Source organism: Peromyscus californicus, unplaced genomic scaffold, assembly GCF_007827085.1.
Source record: "Peromyscus californicus insignis strain IS unplaced genomic scaffold, ASM782708v3 Scaffold_16__1_contigs__length_79575227, whole genome shotgun sequence".
NCBI classification, from domain to species: Eukaryota; Metazoa; Chordata; class Mammalia; order Rodentia; family Cricetidae; genus Peromyscus; species Peromyscus californicus.
Window position 1 is genome coordinate 75,495,856 of NW_026294458.1, and position 20,387 is coordinate 75,516,242.

The 20,387-nt window shown below is 47.0% G+C and overlaps 1 protein-coding gene across 1 annotated transcript; it reads left to right on the forward strand.

Moving 5' to 3' along the window:
* Positions 1-3,487: 3,487 nt before the first annotated feature.
* Positions 3,488-11,213, forward strand: Ripply3 (ripply transcriptional repressor 3). The gene is made up of 4 exons (XM_052739874.1): positions 3,488-3,591; positions 4,317-4,389; positions 9,120-9,187; positions 10,641-11,213. Exons 1-4 carry the CDS (start codon positions 3,488-3,490, stop codon positions 10,879-10,881), a joined length of 486 nt encoding a protein of 161 aa, XP_052595834.1. The 3' UTR covers positions 10,882-11,213.
* Positions 11,214-20,387: the final 9,174 nt, after the last annotated feature.

The following is a 20,387-nucleotide window of genomic DNA, read 5'->3' on the forward strand; positions in this document are numbered from 1 at the left end:
CTCTCTGCAACGGATGGAATCCACAATCAGTCAAAACACCAAGTTGTGCCCAGCTCCAGCTGAGAACACATCTACAACCCAAACCCTGCACATAAGGCTCAGAGGTATTTTCAAAAGAAGGAGCAGACTGGAAGAATTGGAGGAACAGGGAGTTTGCTCTAAGATTGCTTCCCGTAGAAATGTCAGAAGCTACGCCCATGAACTCTCACCAACATGACTGTCTAAACATGACCTGAACACGATGACACCGATGGACATGCTAGCATGAATGGGGGCAGGGAGCTGGTGAGGCCTCCACCCTAGACAAAGAACTACAGGCAAAGTAAAGAAGGCCAAGAGGGGCAGAAGTAGTCTTCCCTGGGGAAGAGCACAGCATTTGGTTATCCAATACCAAAACAGTCAGCCCTGAAAACATACAAACAGATAACGTTTATAAATACTGAGCAGGTTATATTTATGTGTGTGTGTGTGTGTGTGTGTGTGTGTGTGTGTGTGTGTGTGTGTCACAATTAAAGAAAAAGAAGTCGGCCGGTGGCAGCTCAGTGGGTAAAGCCGCATGCTGCTTGCTGAGGCAAACCTGGCTCCACAGAGTTGCTCTGTAGTCAATACAACACCTACAGCACACAGAGGGTGAGCTTGACTAGTGATGCCTGCCCTGAGAGGGCATCATCTGCAGAAACCACTTGGACACTTGGACCTAGTCTGTTCCTGGGTCTTCTCTGTCTTTCACAGATTTTCAAAGTTTCATTTATTCAGCATATATTGATGTAAGGAAGAACTTGTGGATATATATTTATATACCTTGAACTATAAACAAACATTCTGTTACTCAAACTGTAACCAACTTCAGGTTACTCAAACTGACCAAGTTTTGACCATGGAGATCTTACATTGCTCTTAGCATAAGTAAAAAAACAACAACAAAAGCCGGATGGTGGTGGCACATGCCTTTAATCCCAGCACTCTGGAGGCAGAGGCAGGCGGATCTCTGTGAGTTCGAGGCCAGCCTGATCTACAGAGCGAGATCCAGGAAAGGCGCAAAGCTACACAGAGAAACCCTGCCTCAAAAAACCAGAAAAAAAAAAAAAAAAAGGACAACAAAAGATTGAAGACCACACAAGCCACTGTGCGCATGCGCCATGGTGGAGCCTTTGCCTTGACATTTATTCTCGGTGCTGTTCAATCCTGGCTCTCTAACCAGTGATTGGCATCGCTTATTTAATCTCTCCGAATGCCAGTTTCTTCTACTTTTTAAACTATTATGCTTGCCCATGTGTCCAGAGGGCAGGTATGTGCCAGGGGGTACAGGTGCCCAGGGAGGCAGAAGAGGGCATTAGATCCCCTGGAGTTGGAGTTACAGCCTGCAGAGAACCACCCGATGAGAGTATTTGGAAAGAGCTCTGGAAGGTCAGTTACAGGCTCTCAACCACTGAGTCATGAGGATGAAGCCTCATTTGCAGGCATGGGGTGAGGAGGACAGCCTTAGTACATGCTTCACAAAGAAACACAGCGGCTACATTTATAGATACAGGAACTGGTGAACGGGTACCAATGTGGGGGAGAGGCCCTGAAGTTATGCAGCTTCCGCACAGGATGATGGAAGGTTCTGGAGATGAAACAGTGTTGAAAGGCCAGATGAATGAACTTTGCATCACCTATGTAAGTGTAGATTAGAAAATGATTAGAACGGTAAATTTGTATTCTATTTTGCCACAGTTAAAAAGTAATATATTCATTGTTGAAAATTTAGAAGACATTTTAAAAATCCTTCAAAATCCTTAGTTACCTGGGCCAACAAAATAACTCCGTGGATATGATGCTTGCCATCAAACCTGACAGCATAAGTTTGGTCCCAGAATCCCCACGGGGGCAGAGAGGACAGGCTCCCACAAGCTGTCCTCTGACCTCCATATGCATGCCTTGCTCATATAGATAAATAAATAAACGTAAAAACAATTAATCCTTAGTAGCCCTTCAGAAACCACATCTAGTCTTTTTAAACCTTGTATCTAGGGGACAGAGAGGTGGTTCAGTGGTTAAGAGCACTTGCTCTTCCAGAGGACCTGGGTTCAGTTCCCAGCACCCGCATGGCAGCTCACAACTTCGAGTGGTACACAGACATAAATGCAGGCAAAACACACACACAAAACAAAATGAATAAATCTAAAATAAAATTTAAAAAAATTTGTATCTATTTTCCCATAGTGTCCAGAACTCTGTAGAAGCCCTGGATTGTATACACAGTATGAGGATAGAAAATAAAGACCTGTTTGAATTGTTTATTTGATCTCAAACTCAGAGATCCACTTGCCTCGGCCTCCTGAGTGCTGGGATTAAAGGTGTGCACTACCACTGCCCAGCTTAACATGAGTGTATTTTTATTAGCTGTGTAAGTGACTATGATTAGATATATTTTCATCCTCTCTTCAAAAGATGCCTTTAGTGCTTAACTGAAGTCTAACTTCTGGGCTAACAGATGCGCAGTATCAAACTTAAAAAAAAGAAATCCCTGACACCTTACTGCGCTCTCTTATCTTTTGCGATCCCCAAGAGTCCTCCATTGGATTCAGGGTTTTGATCTAGTGTATAAAGTTTGTCATCTCTCCCTCTTTCCTGTTTGCCTGAGTTGGGGTTAAATATTCCTCAAATTTTAAAGAAACCATACGGGAAACATTTTATTCCCGGACTTCTTCGGCTTTTAAAAAACAATCACTTAATTTAAATAATGCAGAGCAAGCCTTAGTCCTCACAGGCAGTCACCTGGCACTGGGGAGCAGGCTACCGGGAAAAGGGGTGCCCAGGGGTCTCGGCTGGCGACTGCCCATCTTAAGCCCCCAGTGGGTGCGGAGGCTGCACCAGCACCCTCCTCTGGCTTCCTCGGACCCAGGCGTCGCAGCCTCACTCGTGGGGCTGGCCTGCACCTTCGGTGTCACGAGGACTCTGCCCCACACCCGCGACGTCTCGCAGCGCGGAAAGGGAGACCCCGGGGGACCCGGAGGGGCGCGCAGGGGGCCGAGGGGCAGGCTAGGTGGGATCACCCCGGACGGGATCGGAGCCCCGAGGGCAGTCACGAGCTGCTCGGCGGCGGGGACCACCTCCGGGGCGCACAGCCGCCACCCGCCCTCCTGGAGGGCCGTGTCTGCGGTCTGTCCGGTCCTGAGCTTCCCGCTCCGCCCGTGACCCCTCCGGGTTTTCTTTTGTCCCTTCTCCACTCTGGACACACACCCCTCCCCGCTGTCCGGAGCAGGCTCTCTTCCTTGAGCCTTCCTAGTCTTCTCCACTCCACCCTCCGCTTCCTCTGTCCCCGTCCCGCGGTCCCCGGCCCTCCCCCTCCCCGGTGGGGCTGCGCAGTTTCCCCGAGTCCCCTCCCCGCCCCGCCCCTGGTTTTAAACCTGGCGCGGTGCGAGCGGGTAGGTGAGCGCGCTCGGCGGGCGAGCGGGACTGGGCGCCGACCGTCGGGCTGCCGGACTCGCGTGCCGCCAGCACCATGAGACCCGAGGCGGCAGCCGGAGCCCCGGAGGCTCGGGGACGCCTCTGCCACTGTCCCGGGGATGATCCCGGGAGGCCACCGCTGCCGCGTGGACCCGAAAGGTGAGGGTGTCCCGGCGGCCCCCGGTGGAGGTGTACCCAGACACTGAGTTCCTTAGCCTGAGACCGACTACCGCAAAACTCCTGTCTGAAGTGCAGGGACACCGGGCAAGGAAATGGGCCGACGCTTGTGCGTATTGAGGATCTGAAACATGGGAAGCTGGGGGGCCCTGTGCAAAACTTGCCAAAGGATCCCGCACTCTATCACAACGTGGTTGTCTCTTTGCCCTGTAGTGGTACTCGGTGTTTGCCCATCCCTGGGACCCAAGCTATCTTTAAAGTTGTGAAGTTTAGGGAAATCAAATTAGCTGGGGAGATAGATAGGAAGGAGGGCACTGCTTGGTGATGGAAAGACAAATGTCCTTCGGCCTGATAACACGTTGTAGCATCAAGAGCCTTCAGTGGCAGAGGTGATGTAGTTGAAAGCAACCAACGGGAAATCTTGAAGTATCAATGAGAGAAAAATACCTCGACTAAGAAGTGCCCCAGGAATGGTGTTAGATTTAGGGCGCACCTTCTCAAAGTGTACTTGGGAGCAGAGGGCAGAGACTTGAGCCGGAGACAGGAACAGGTAAGTAAGGCCCTGGCTGGCCCGCAGGCAGACAGGCCTTACAGGAACATGGTGTGTACAGGGCCTCTTGGTCAAGCAGACGCTATACTCTCATAGTAACTTTTTTAGGGGCAGCAGAGATGCCCGGGGTTCAGTCTCTCCTGGTGCTTGTTTCCAGTTCCGTTCCAGCTCTGTGGAGACCGTGGATGCCGCTTCCTGCAGATGCCGAGCTGACCAGAACTGGAAGTCCGGTAAGCTAAACTGTGGTTGTTGTAGGTAACAGTCGAGCCAGAAAATGGCACCATGTGTATGGTGATCAAAAAGCAAAACAAAACAGGAAAGATCTCCTCCACCCCACTTCGATCGGTCTTTTAACCCAGAAGTGCCTGGAGGTCTAGCAGGTATATCGAGCCTGAGCGAGCAGAGGTGCTAATGGGCACATGGAGCTCCTGCTGCTTCTCCATCCTTGAAAAGAAACCACAGCGGACTTAGCTGTTGTATGGTAATTACACAGAGGTGGTGTGTGTGTGTGTGTGTGTGTGTGTGTGTGTGTGTGTGTGTGTGTGTGTGTGTGTGTGTGTTGGGGGGTTGTTTCTTCTGTAAACCAGTTGGTGGAGAAGGGAAGGGCAAACCCCAACCCCCTTAGCGGGGCTGTTGGTGCCACGGTGCAAAGAAAGGCCGGCGTCTACCTCAAGTGCCCAGAAGGTGCAGCTAGAAGCCCCCACCCAGTGTCTGGCCCTTTCGGAGGACTTTCGGAGCTGATGTCTGTGCAAATACACTCAAGCAGAGGGCTTTGCAGGCAAAGATTAATTACCACAACTATTCCTTTATCTTTGCGTTTTCACTTCATTGCTTTTAACTTAAGGCGATGGCTTGCTTACACTTGTTGTATTTTCAAATATGAATTGACTTTTAAAACAAAGGCGGTAGCCTGAGGGAGGACCATGCATTTTATTTACTTAAAGCCCGTGGGCTACAGTGTAATGTACAGATGTGTGTAAGAAAAGTCAGGTGTGGGAACGTGGCCCTCCGCCATTCTTTTGCATTAGTTATTTTCTTTAGATTATTGGGTGCTTTAATTTAAGGATGAAGCAAATAAAATATCAGTCTAATAAGTGATAATTTAGCCCTAATTATTATCGCTCCAGATTTCTAAATGATGGGAGAAATTCTTTCTATTCTTTAAGACTCAAGTTCTTAAAAGTCGGATTTCAAAGGTGAAGTTCACAAATTATTAAATTTCCCTCTAGGTAGAACATGACTGCGGGGTGGTTCGGTTGTGTGCGAATCTATAGGTACTACGTGGTGGCTTTTGCTTCTGTTCTGCCAAGAAAGCCCCTTGTGATGCTAATGTTAAAGCGCAGCCTTTTCTAGTTGACTGCATGTCACACAAAGCAGCTACCTCCAGGATTTGGGTGGGTGGGGGAAGCCTGGTGTTCTGTTGGGGTTGCAGAACTGGCCGCCTTCCCACACCCTTGTCAGGGCGGGACCTGGGATCCACCTCTGGGTCTTGTGTTGTCTCCAGGTTCCAGCTTTACTGGGAGCTAAGATCCCTGGTAAGAGAAAACTTGCTCTTTGTTGGGGTCACAGCCTGTCTCTCTGCAGGCCTCGGTAAATCGGGTTCTCCTAAGATGGGTGAGTGTACCTATGACTGGGTTGCAGAGCTTCTAGCTAGTAACAGCCCCTCTTGGCCAAACAGGACAATTCCTGAGCCCTAGTCTCCATGCCGTTTCATAGGGGAGTATGAGAGGTACTGAGGCTTGATAACCTGTCCCAGGAAGCCCAATAAGCAGATCGAAATTATAATAAGATATAAATTTGATACAAGGCCTTGTTCTTTGATCGGAGGAGCCACCTGTACCCACTTGGTGCCCCTAGAGAGCTGTATCCTCCCCTGGACTGGGAAAAAAAGTAATGGGCCAAGTCTTAAGAAAAATTTTTTTTGGTCTTGAGGAACCTGAGGAATGATATATCTGATGATAAACATACGTTCTCTCACTGCGCTGCATGACAGCCCCTAGCCTTGACGTTTCTTGGCCTCGGTGCATTTCCCTCCTGGACGCTTGTCCACACTGCCAGGACCTAGGCCTGTCTACTATCCAGGCTTCCCACCGTAACCTGACAGTCAGAGGTCCATGGCTGAAACTCTCTGATCCAGCCTGTTCTTCTGAGCTTAAGAAGATGCACACGCCTTAAACACGGTGCTTAGCTGGTTTACCTTCCTAGTCCCATTTAATTGCCAAAGTGTGAGTGTTTCAATATTTCCCTCCATGAGAACCGATCTTTTATTAAGATCTTTCTGAAAGCCAGGTGTGGTTGGCTCATGCTTTGTAATCCGAGCATGTGAGAAGATCTCTGAAAAGACTGAGGCCAGCCTGGGTTACACGGTGAGACCCTGTCTTAAAAAGTCAAAAAGGAAAAAGAAAACAAGGCGTAAAAAGTTAAGAGCATGTATGTCTGTGGGGTTCTACAGCTCATGAACAGGTGTTGCACGTCCCCCAGTCTAGTCAGGACAGGACGCTTGAAGGAAGTAACCTCTCTGGTCACATGAACCCTGTGCTCTGCCATCTACCACAGCGTGTGCACTGTTGCCCGCCATGGCCATCTTCAGCTGGACAGGATTGTTTGCAGTGTGAATGCCTCAGTTTAGGGACTGTTTATAGTTACAAACAGCTTAATCCAGAAGTTGTCCCCTGTCGTTTTGAAGAATCTGCATCCGTGTGAAGGATCGTGTTCCAAAGAATCTCGCTTAACTCTACTTAGCTCTTCACGATGTTAGCATGGAGAAGAAACAGAGCTGACACACTGTAATGTCTGCAGGGACATCTTGTAGGCCAGTTTGCTCACAGATTGTTACACACACACACACACACACACACACACACTACATACACACTCATGCACTCAGGTCACCTACAGGACAGAATGGCATAGGGAGCAACCGTATCAAAATCTTCTCCTCGTTGGCAGGCTTCGTCCTGTCCCTAATCTGGTTCTCGCTAAACTGTATGGAATCCAAAAGAACTTGGGTTTTCTTGCCTCCCTCAGCCCGTTTCACCGCCATGACCCCCTCTGCAGAGCTATCAGAAACCCTAGCCCTTAGGACAGCCTGACTCTGCTTCAAGCCAAATCGGTTCAGGTATGGCGTCCAGAGTCTAGGCAGAATGGGATGACTCAGGACCACCCCCTCAGCTTCCTGCTCACCCCGACCAGCAGTTATCGCGGACAAGTTCAGCTCCCTGCTCTCTCTGGTCCTCATGTCCTTTGTCACCTGGTGCTCAGGGCTGTTTCTCTCTCCTCAGCTGCTTACCTGCAAATGGCCACAGGCTTATGGGATGCTGCTGAAGGGCTTGTGGTCACCCTGTCTCTCTTCCCCTCAGCTGTCACTTCTGTTTTTATCCTCTCTTACCGGACTGGTACCTGTCAACCCTTACTTCAGTCTAGTCCATGTGCAGCTCCCAGCGGCCATCATCCTTAAGATACAGACTGCGGAGACTGGATTATTGAACCCCTGTCTTAAGAGTTGGTCTTCAGAGTCAAACCCAACTATATTCATTAGTGACGTTTGTCTCTTTTTGCAGTCTTCAGGAGCAAGCCCAAACTCAGCACTTAGTACTGCAGAGCTCTGGACTCATTCCTTTCACCCTGGGCTCCCTTATCTGTGTCTTGTTTTCCTGCCCTTCTTCAGAGAGAGCAGGTCGATGCTTCACTTTACCAGGAAAGTCCCAGGACTCTACATTCACATGCCTGGGGAAAGACGGCTCATGTGTGCAAGTAACGTGGTATAAAGCGTGAGATGATACGACTTATCATTCTAAGTAAGGAGGAGGCCACAGTGGTTTGTAGGCAGGGACATCCACGACAATATGGCTAAGGCCCTATGCCTTCCCATCTTTATCATCGCCATTTTGTTTGTTTGTTTTGGTTTTCCAAGACAGGGTTTCTCTGTGTAGCTTTGGAGCCTGTACTGGAACTTGCTCTGTAGACCAGGCTGGCCTCGAACTCACAGAGATCCTCCTGCCTCAGCCTCCTGAGTGCTAGGATTAAAGGCGTGAGCCACCTCCACCCAGCTTATCATCATCATTATTAATTATTATTGCCATATACTCATTGTACATAGTGCTAGGTTTCATAATGACAATTTTTCCAAACGTAAGATGTACATTCTCTTCCTTTCGTCTTCCCTATGGTCTCCCCTCCCACTAGCGTCCTCCCTTCCTCTCCCCTCCCTTCTGCCTTCATGTCTCATGTATATACATGTATGTATATATATTTACACACATACACACACACACACACACACATAGTTTATATACCTATATAAAATGTAGGACCTGGGAGTTGGGGAGATGGCTCAGTAAAGTGATTGCTGTGCAATCATGAGGACCTGAGTTCTAATCCCCAGGACCCATGTACAAAGCCTGGTGTAGCGGTGCACCAAGGACTGAGATGGGAATCCCGGACCTTACTGTCAAACAAGTCTAGCTAAATAGGTGAACTCCAAGTCCAGTGAGAAACTGCCTCAAAAACTGTTGGAAAGCCAGGCAGTGGTGGTGCACACCTTTAATCCCAGCAGTCAGGAGGCAGAGGCAGGAGGATCTCTGAGTTCCAGGACAGCCTGGTCTACAGAGACAACCATGGCCACACAAACGTTGTCTGGAAAACAAACAAAACCCCTTTGTCGAAGAGGGACAAAAAATATTCGACATGGACCTCTAGTCTCCACACAACAAACATACTTGCACACACACATGCACACAAATACACCATACCACACACACGGGTTTAAGGTCTGAACCCTGGACCACCATGGATAAACATTCTAGGAAGCAGAACCTGTGACACTGAAATGTTTATAAACTCTAATGTCAGTACTACTAGCAATCATTACAGACTACTTAAGTCGTACCTTGAAAACTTCAAGATGGTACCACAGTGGATCCTTGACTACATCTGTCTTTCTACACGTTTGTCTTTACAGTGTGAGCCTTGTGGGACCCAACAGACTCTAGGATCAAAGGGGGCCTTTGGGTTCCAGCACCCTGTCAGGTAATATACTACTTCATGGTAAAAAGCATGTGATCCTAGACACTGGCGCACATTAGCATTTTCAGCAAAGTGGAGAATTAAACATATTGTCTAGCATTATTTTGTTTCCTTACCAAGGAGTTTCAAGGATATTCTGTTATATTTCTGGAATCTGTTTGTGAGTTCATGCATTTAATGTTTCATTACAAGCTGGGACTGGCCACATGACAAATCCTATTTGCCCTTCGAACTCACTGGCAAATATTTCCACATAATCACCTAACTTTCACACGCACTGGCCTACACCTTGCTTGTATCTCTGTTTTAGATGTGTTGATGCATTTTGCACATGCTCTGTCTGCTGCAGGGCTCCTGCCATACTGGGTATAAGCTGGGCGGGACTGTGCTGTGGGGACTGACCCCAGGGTCCCTGGCAGCTCTCCAGCTCCTGCCCAGAAACACCAGGAGCTTCTCCTGAGTTGTATTAATCAAAAATGTCTCCAGGTGTTGCCAAGGGTGGCTGGAGCTGGGGAACAGGGATCCACGGGGACCTTAGGAAGCTAAGCATCGCCACACAGTCTATAACCAGCGTGTTCTCTCTCCCTGTCCTCTGACCAGAAAAGGGGACACAAACTAAAATCAGCAATCAATTGACAAACTCTGCTTCCTCAGAAGACCATGGAGGCTGGGGGGGGGGGGGCGAGAGGCGGGGAGCAAATGAATTAATAAGTGAAAAACATTAAGAAATTATTGGGGCTATTTTAAAATACTTTTCATAATAACTGGAATCTCCAGTCTGCTAAAACTTGAAATTGGAGACTCCAGTTTTTATATATTTGAACTTTTCCCTTCCTCTTTCTCTCCCTTCTCTCTCCTGCTCCTGTCTTCTCCGTCCCTGGCATGTTCTCCCTCCTCCTCCTCTGTCCTTCCTCCTCCTCCTCCTCCCCTCCTTCCTCCCCTCCTTCCTCCCCCTCCTTCCTCCCTCCCTCTCCCTCCTTCCTCCTTCTCCCTCTTCCCTTCACCTTTCCCTCTCTTCTCCCTCTCCCCCTCCCCCTCCCTTCTCTCTCTTTTCTTTCTGTGAGAGGGACTCACCCTCTCCTCCTCCTCTTCACGTGGAACGGTCAGTCACTCCTCCAGGCCAGAATCTCAGGGGTTTCGTTCCTGCCCTCCGCGGTGTATGTGCGTGCACGTGGGAACAGGACATTTCCTGTCCAGGAGGGCTCAGGTCATCCACCTGACGAGAGTGAGCCTTTTAAGATTAGAGCCCAGTCAACGTTAATGTCTTTGCTGTGGGTCTAGGTTGACTAGTGTGAGGTTTATTAGCTAGTCCCTCGGCAGGTGTCCAGGTCTGTGTTCTGGTAACTTGAAAAGCACCATGTACACAGTAGGCAGAAATGGGGTATTGAGTGCTTCTGTCAGGAGCTTGGGTCCTTTCTTAGGTTGACTAATGGTTTATTTGTTTCTTTCATATTAGACTTTACTTACCCCTTTCAAAGCGTCAAGAATACCTGCAGAGTTCTGGGGAGAAAGTGCTGGCCAGCTTCCCAGTGCAAGCCACCATTCATTTCTACAACGATGAATCTGAGTCAGACTCTGAGGAGGAAGAAGAGGAGGCCCAGCCCAGCCATCTTCAGAGCCGGGAGGCAGAAGGACAGGGCCGTGGTCCCGGGGGAAAGGGCAGAGCAGGGCTGACAAGCCTGTCGGAGGAAGGGTAGCTCCGGGGTACGGGTCAGCTGTGTGCAGGGGGCAGTGAGCACTCCAGCGAATGAAGTGAGTCTCTCCCATGCTGGTCCCTGTCCTGGGGACAGCCTTGCCAGGGACAGCTTCAGAGGCTGGGACTCCGCTCAGCACCTGCAAAGGCCAGGGACTTCACTTTTACTTTTTATTTTCCTGGTCATGTGTGTCTGGGTGTGTGTGCACGTGCATGTGCGTGTCTGTGTATGTGCGTGTGTGTGTGTGTGTGTGTGTGTGTGTGTGTGTGTGTGTGTGTGTCTGTCCGTCTGTCTGTGTGTGATCCATACCTTTGGGGAAGGTTGCCTGACAGAGATGTGTGTCAACACAGGCTGTTATCTAGAAGAAGGTGGTCAGAGCTCATTCAGCTCTCACTCTGAAAGTTACTCCTTCATAAGCACACCACCCCTCCCTTGCCCAGAGACCCATTATCTAGCCATTCTTGCTTTCATAAAAATAATTAGATATTAACTCCCATCTTAAGGGTTCATTTGGTTACTCAGTAGCTGTCTGAAAAAAATATTTTTATTTGTGAAAAAAAAAAACAAAAAATTGAGACACTGAATAATTTACACTGACATAAGAACAAGAAGATACAGCCAGGTGGTGGTGGCGCACACCTTTAATCCCAGCACTCAGGAGGCAGAGGCAGGCGGATCTCTGTGAGTTCCAGGCCAGCCGGGTCTCCAAAGCGAGTTCTAGGAAAGGCACAAAGCTACACAAAGAAACCCTGTCTCGAAAAAAACAAACAAACAAATAAAAAGAACAAGAAGATACTTTTTTTTTTTTTTTTGAGACGGGGTTTCTTTGTGTAGCTTTGGAGCCTGTTGTGGTACTCATTCTGTAGCCCAGGCTGGCCTCGAGCTCACGGAGATCCGCCTGGCTCTGCCTCCTGAGTGCTGGGATTAAAGGCGTGCGCCACCACCGCCCAGCTACAGATACAATCCTTTTAGGGGATAAAATAGATGCTTCTGAGAAGTGGATAAGATCTGTGTGTGTAAGTTGTAATGGGTTAATTTTTCTTACTTGGTGGCCAGTATGGTCTTGTTATTTGCATGGAATGACACTATTTTTAATTAAAGTATCTTATGTAAAATTTGAATTTTATCATTCTGTTAACCCCAGGACTGTGCTCTAAGGCTCTCCCCTGATCATCTTAGCTGTCTTCCTGTGTATTCCACTTTGTATGAATTTGTACTTGGAATAAATATTTTGAAAGATCGTTTGATAGTCATCTTTTTGTGTAAGATGTTCTTAGAGTGAATTAGTTCCTGTTCTAAAGGTTTTAAAGATTATTTAAAATATTTAACTCTGTTGAAATGATGTATTTTCACAAATGCAAGAAAAGGCCAGAACAATGGCTCAGTGGGTAAAGGCACTTACCACCAAGCCAGACGACGTAAATTTGATCCCTCGGAACTCACATGGTAGAAAGAGAGAACTAATTCCTGCCAGTTGTCCTCTGACCTCCAGGCATATACAGTGACATGAGCCCCCCTACCATACAGACAGGATGAATGAATGAACGAATGAATGAATGATAACAAACCCCAATGCCCCAGGCCTGTCATTCCAGCTTCTTAAGAGGCTGAGGCAGGAGGCACGCAAGTTCAAAGCCTGCCTTGACTTCAGAGTGGGGTTAAGGTGAGCGGGGTACTCCGTGAAACTTTCTCACGAGAAGAGTTAGGGATGTACTCAGTGGGACAGTGCTGGCCAAGCATGCCTGAGGCCCCGGGTTCAGTTCATAGTCACACACACACACACACACACACACACACACACACACACACCAGAAAAAAAAAAGCCTTTTTTTAAAAAATAGCCTACACCTTCACTGCCCAAATAGTACATTACTATTTAATGAAATCCAAACAGTCCAAGTGCCCTAACCAACCTAGCAGTTCAGAAAGTTCATTACAAGGTAAAAGGCATGCTTAGTTTTCTCCCTTCCCACCTTCAGGTAATAAACATCAGATTGGTTTTACTGGAGACAGGCTCTCACCATGTCTGTTCGGTCTGGAAGTTTCCATGTACACCAGGCCAACCCCAGACCGAAAGACCCCTCGACTCTTCCTCAAGTGCTGGGGCTAAAATCCCGCTCTGCTTCCTGGCCGAATGGTTTTCGTTTTCTTTCCTAGCTTTTTTTTTTTTTTAAATTGTTCCATCCATTACAAAACAAATGTCCCTGGGAGCCCTTAAAAGCCAGACACAGACCCGTCCTCTCTCTGCCCTGCTCCCCACCACCACTACCGTCTTTCTCTCTCTGCCTTCCACAAGTGCTTTCCTGCAGACCTGGCTCTCCTTTCCCCTCCCTCCACTTCCCTCTTAATAAAGCTCTGAAAGCTAAAAAAAAAAAACCAAAACAAATGTCTTGCCCCCTCCCTCCCTCCCTCCCTCCCTCCCCCTCTCCCTCTCCCCCTCCCACTCCACTATTCTCCCTCTTCTCTCTCTCTTTTTGAAAGGGCCTCTAGACAAGTGCTCTACTAATGCACTTAAAGTTTCTGAGTGAAACTCTCCCTTAAAGTTCTTTTTTTTGTGGGGGGGGGGCGGTTTTGAGACAGGGTTTCTCTGTGTAGCTTTGGAGCCTGTCCTGGATCTCACTCTGTAGCCCAGGCTGGCCTCGAACTCACAGAGATCCGCCTGACTCTGCCTCCCGAGTGCTGGGATTAAAGGCGTGCACCACCACTGCCCAGCTAAAGTTCTTTTAAATACATTTATTTTTTCACATGTTCTGTAGGTGAATTCAGCACCTGACTTCACTGGTGACTGTTAAACTGATTCACTAAATGAAATCTCTGGCCTGAAAACTCTATGCTTTTTATTTCTTTTTCTTAGTTTTATGCTGTGGAATGTTCTGTATGGCAAATGTGTTGCTAATTAGTTAATAAATAAAACACTGATTGGCCATTGGCTAGGCAGGAAGTGTAGGCGGGACAAGGAGGAGAATAAAGCTGGGAAGTGGAAGGCTGAGTCAGAGAGACGCTGCCAGCCGCCACGATGAGAAACAGAATGTGAAGATGCCGGTAAGCCACGAGCCATGTGGCAAGGTGTAGATTAATAGAAATGGATTAATTTAAGCTATAAGAACAGTTAACAAGAAGTCTGCCATGGCCATACAGTTTGTAACCAATATAAGTCTCTGTGTTTACTTGGTCGGGTCTGAGCGTCTGTGGGACTGGCAGGTGAGAGAGATTTGTCCTGACTGTGGGCCAGGCAGGAAAACTTAAGCTACAAATGGCGTCCAACGTGGTGGCAAGAGTTTCCACCTAAAACCTGAGAAAAGATTCTAAAACGGAGCTAAAAACAGTTCCTAATTGTCTCTCTCAAATGAGCGGCAGCTGCTGGTTTGAGCTACTGGTGGGTTCCTAGCGTGCGTGCTCGACCTGCCTATGGCGGGAATGAGGCCTTTGCAAGTGGCACATTAAGCTGTGTGGTAGATTTAGCCTTTGCTAGTACAAAACAAGAAAAGAGGTTTCTGGACTACACGCTGCTTGGATAAAAGCATAGACCCACGATAGCTCCCAGAGCTGGTGGTAAAGTACCACAGCCATGTTGGGAAGCTAAGGTGGGTCGAGCCAGCAGCCACAGCTGCTGCAGTTTAAGGCAATAGATTCACAATAAGACAGATTCAGATGTAATAGTTTACAATGTGTGTAAAAGATACGTAGGCTTGAAAGAGACAAAAAAGATGATATATAGAGTTATAGAAACAAATACATAGTTTTAAAAAATAAAGTCTTTAAAGAGACAGTAAAGGTAGTATAAAAAATAAGCCACGTAAAAATGGATATTACACAGAGAATCTGCATTGTGTTGTCTTTGGGACTTTTAACTGCAGAAAAACATTTGATTGTAAAAGCTGTTGAGTTATGCCAAAATGTATATTTTAAAGGTACCTTGACTTCAAAATTTGGATATAAGGATATGTTACTTTGGAAAGGAGACTCTGCTTTTGTTTCCACAGAAAGCCAGAGGCTATGGATTTGTTCCAGATTAAGACACATCAGGTTTGACCAGCCAAGACCACCTGAAAGGTCTCCGATGACACCATGGCCCAGATGATCCAACATCCAGAACCTTTTCAAGGCAACTGCCTCAGATGATACAGCCTCACGGACTACTCCATGATCCTAAAATTTTCTTTGTTTCCCCATAAGATACAGCGCCCCCCTCCAGCAGAAAGTAGTAAGAGAAGCAATGCCCAAATTCCAAAATTGTATGTAATTTTACTTTGTTAAGGTTAAAACCTTCCTTTTGGAAAAAAAAAGGGGGAAGTGCTGTGGAATGTTCTGTATGGCAAATGTGTTGCTAATTAGTTAATAAATAAAACACTGATTGGCCATTGGCTAGGCAGGAAGTGTAGGCGGGACAAGGAGGAGAATAAAGCTGGGAAGTGGAAGGCTGAGTCAGAGAGACGCTGCCAGCCGCCACGATGAGAAACAGAATGTGAAGATACCGGTAAGCCACGAGCCATGTGGCAAGGTATAGATTAATGGAAATGGATTAATTTAAGCTGTAAGAACAGTTAGCAAGAAGCCTGCCACGGCCATACAGTTTGTAAGCAATATAAGTCTCTGTGTTTACTTGGTCGGGTCTGAGCGTCTGTGGGACTGGCAGGTGAGAGAGATTTGTCCTGACTGTGGGCCAGGCAGGAAAACTCTAACTACAGTTTTATTTTATTTGTGTGTGTGTGTGTGTGTGTGTGTGTGTGCGCGCGCGCGCGCGCGCGCGTGCGTGTGTTTGCCTCTGTGCGTACTTACATGTGTGAGTGCAGGCACGCCACAGCACAGGCATGCAGGTGAGAGGGTAATCTTGGCTGCCAGTCCTCACTTTTCACCTTGTTTGAGGGGTCTCGTTTACTGCCTCGCACAGCAGGCCTGCAGCCAATTAGCCACTGAGGTTCTGCCTGTCTTACTGCAAGTACTGGATCACAGACACACTACAGTATGTGGGTGTATGTGGGTTCTGGGGATCTAAACTAGATCCCCACTTAGATCCCCACTGCTGCCGGCCACAGAAATATGTAGTAGAAATTCAGCTGACTATGACAGGCTATACCTGGAAGAAGCTAAGGGCCTTTCCAGAGGATAAAGCCAAGACTTAAAGAGTCTTGGTGATATTGGCTTTTGTTTTCTTTTTTTTTTTTTTTTTTTTTTTTTTTTTGGTTTTTCGAGACAGGGTTTCTCTGTGTAGCTTTGCGCCTTTCCTGGGACTCACTTGATAGCCCAGGCTGGCCTCGAACTCACAGAGATCCGCCTGTCTCTGCCTCCCGAGTGCTGGGATTAAAGGCGTGCGCCACCACCGCCCGGCCGATATTGGCTTTTGAATATTAGCCATCTCCTGCTATGAATTTCATATGTGTTATTATAGCTTTCCCATTTGATTCTATGAACTTCTAACAGTGTGACTGATCATTCATTGGGTACAATTTCACCTATACAATTAAAGTATTTGTATAACTTCTTCCAATTGTGCTAACAACAGACACAGTCAAGATCCCTAATTTCAGGGCTTTCTGTAATACTCCATTAGCAAGAATCCAGGGCAAAAGCATTTTATCTCAAATTCTTCTCAAACATCCAAGGACAGATGGCAGAAAGATAAGCATTCCAGACCACCTGTTAGTCTCCTGAGTTAAGGTAAATACCCATACAGAGACAACTGCCGAAGCCAGGTGGATATTAGGTATATAGCTTTGTTTCTTGTGCAAATTAAGCTTAGATCCTCTTTCTTCCATAGCCCAAGTGGTACCTCTAGACTTCCCGTCTAACAATTAACTCAGAACAAAAGGGGCTTTCACATACCAGGTACATCAAGCTATGACACAGGCTTCCTAGCTACCAAGTAGACTTGCCCCACCCAACCAGAAAGTGACAGAGCCAGAGGATTTCAGATTGCATGTGTATTTAGTCTAGACTGGGGAGAGAGGAGGTGGACGAAGATGGAAGGAACTTAGAACCATGAGAGGACAGGAGGGGAAGGGACAGAGAGGAGCTAAGGATGAGGACAGAACTGAAGCTGTGTAGAGAGATTTTGACTTAGAAGAATAAAGTGAATGAACTAAAGAGCTCCGTGTACTTAGATTGATTCAAAGTCTCTCAGATTAACTCTCACCACTGGTATCATCTCTTCTGGAAACCCAGGGAAAGGATATTTAGGGGCTGGACACTGCTGCAAGCTGCAGGAAAATGTAATGGAATTCAGCTATTACAAAAGCTACTACTTGGAAAGGTCAAGGACATTTCCAAAGGTCAAGCCATGGCTTAAGAAGTCTTGGTGAGCCAGGCAGTGGTGGGGCACACCTTTAGTACCAGTACTCGGGTGGCAGAGGCAGGCGGATCTCTGTGAGTTCGAGGCCATCCTGGGCTACAGAGTGAGATCTGCCAAAGCTACACAGAGGAACCCTGTCTCAAAAGAAGTCTTGATGATATTTTAGCTTTTGTATATATATATATATGCCGATTCCTGCAATGATTTTCTTGTATGCTATGTATGCTTCCAAGAACTCATAACAGTGTATTTTATCTGAAATACCTATCAAGCATCCAAGGCCTAATGATCTCCTGAATTAAGGTAAATTAAGCTCAGACCCTTCTTTCTCATATAGCCTTAGTAGTATTTATACTAACATTATAGACTCCTAACATTTACATAACCACCTCTAGGAATGTAGTTTGAGCACATAAATTCCCTTTTTCTGATATATTAACCAATTTTAGCTCTTAGTTAACCTCCTCCCTTACCACTCCCCTTTTGGGTTATAAAAGAAAGCCTGATGGTCACTGCCTGAGGAAAACTCTTGTTTGCCTTTATGACCCTGTAAGAATTCAAGCCTGGTGACCTTGCCTTAGCTATTGCATGGGTATATAACTGTAAACCTCAGAGACTTGGAGAGGATTTGAGGATTCTGACGGGGGAACTAGAAGAATGAGATGGAAGATGAGGAAGAGCCAGATGAGGGAGAACAAGATGAGAGAGACCAAGATGGGGCAGAACTAAGATGAGAGAATTAAGGTAGAACTTAGAGGGGACAGCAGATAAAGGTAGAGAGAAATCAGGCAAGAAAGGAGCTAGGCTTGAGTACAGAACTGTAGCTGTGTAGACAGAATTTTATCCCAGAGGAATAAAGTAGATGGACAAAAGTAGCTTGGTGTACTTAGATTCTTTGTTACCCCACACTTTCATGGCAAGCATTTTTCCATGGAGCCATCTTCCCAGCCCCAAGTTCCACACACTATAACTATTTTATCACTTACTGGCATGTATAAATTGTACATTAGGGTTCAGTGTAGCATTACCATCTGTCTTGGTTATGGTTTTTATTGCTGTGAAGAGACACTGACCACAGCAACTCTTACAAAGAAAACATTTAATTGAAGGTGGTTCACTTACAGTTTCAGAGGTTCAGTCCATTATGATCATGGCAGGGAGCATGGCGGCATGCAGACAGACGAGGTGCTGGAGCTGAGAGTGCTACATCTTGCAGGCCACAGGAAGTCAACTGACTGTCACACTAAGTGAAGCTTGAGAAGAAGAGACCGAAAAGCCCACCCCCACAGTGACACCCTTCCTCCAACAAAGCCACACCTCCTAATAGTTCCTCTCCTTTTGGGGGCCATTTTCTTTCAAACCACCACAACATCGCATGCACTAATCTGACCCAGCCTCTCTTTACCCACCACCCCTTTCCCAACATTTACATTCAGGTGGACTTAAATTTATGCATGTACACACTCACACACAGATGTGCGCGCACACACACACGCGTTCGCACACACACTGGGCGGTCATGTGTACACATATGCACATATGTGGGGTGTGGAGGTCAGGAACTTGCAGGAGCCATTCTGTCCTTCTGCCCTGTGAGTCCTGGGGACCAAACTCAAGCTGTGAGGTCTGGTGGCAAGTGTCTTTATCTGCAGGCCCCAGGCAAACTTGTTCTAGCTTCTGTATGTGAGAAAGGACATGTGCCTATGCTTGGCCTATTGCATGTATTAATGTGCTACAAATGACAGGATTTAATTCATCTTTATGAGTGAGTGATATGCCACAGTGTTAATATGCAATATTTTTCTTTAATTTCTAAAAATTAATAAAATTTACATGTAGGGGTATTTTGCTTACATATGTGTCCGTACACCACACTCACACCTGGTGCCCTTGGAAAACAGAGAAGGCATTGTATCTGCTAGAACTGGAGCTACAGATAGTTGTGAGTCACCATGTGAGTGTTGGGAATCACACTTGGGTCCTCTGGAAGATCGGCCAGTGCTCTGATTTTCCGCTGAGCATCTCTCCAATCGGACCTCATATTTCATTTACCCATCCTTCCATGGATAAACACCTAGGCTGATTTCATATTTCAGCTATTGTGAATCGTGCCACAGTCACCATGAGTGTGCAAGTAACTCTTTGCTACGATTTAATTTATTTTGCTTATATCCAGGATTAGACACTTTCATATAGCTGTGAACAGAACACCGGACAAAGACTACTATATGGAGGAAAGGCTTATTTTGTCTCACGGCTTTACTCCACCACTGCAGGGGTAGGTACCACATCGACAGAGTGTGACAGAGGCTGTTCACACCACAACAGAACAGGAAGCAGAGAGCACAAAAGGAACCATGGTCACGGGCAGATATAACGTCAGAGGCCGGTCCCTAGTGACAAACGTCCATCAGATAGACCCTGTGTCCTAAAGGTTTCACAGTCCCAACCCCAAAACAAAACAAACAAAACCAGTGCTACTACCTACCTGGGGAACAAGCATTCAGAAATGAGCCCATGGAAACATTTCAGATTCAAGTCATAACATATTCAGTCAATAGGACTGCTGGATCACAGCGTGGGAAATGTGGAGAAAATGTAGCGTCTTTTCTACCAAAGGGTTAAATTCAACAAAACTCCATTAAAAAAAAAATCAAGAAGCCTCTTGGAGGAGGGCATGGTGGTACATTCCTTTAATCCCAGCACTCTGGAGGAAGAAGTAGGTGGTTCACTGAGTTTGAGGCCAGGCTGTCTACACATCAAGTTTCATGCCAGGCAAAGCTACAGAGCAAGACTGTGTCTCAAAAAAGAAAAAGAAGGAAAAAAAAAAAAAAAAGGCATCTTGGCAGACATTCAAACTCCTCCAGGCCTAACCTGATGGAGGGGCTGCATCATCATCCCACCGGCTGCAGGCGGCAGACACAGGCAGTAAAGGGGAAAACTGGCAGCCTCAGGCTTCCTCCCTCTCTGACTCTGTGGTGATGTGAGCTCCATTCATCATTTCTGGGCCTCCCTGCCTTAACTGGGGCAGTGGCATTCACAAGAGTCGCTCACCCAACCGTGGGTCCCCGCCACTGCCCTTACCTGCCTTTTGCTCCACACTCACCAGCGTTTTTTCACGGGTTCACCCTGGGCCCCAATCAACAGACTCAGGAGCTTTTCTACTGGTTGAGGTCATCTGTTTATTTTGCCACCGAGGTACGATATACCTAGCAAAGGG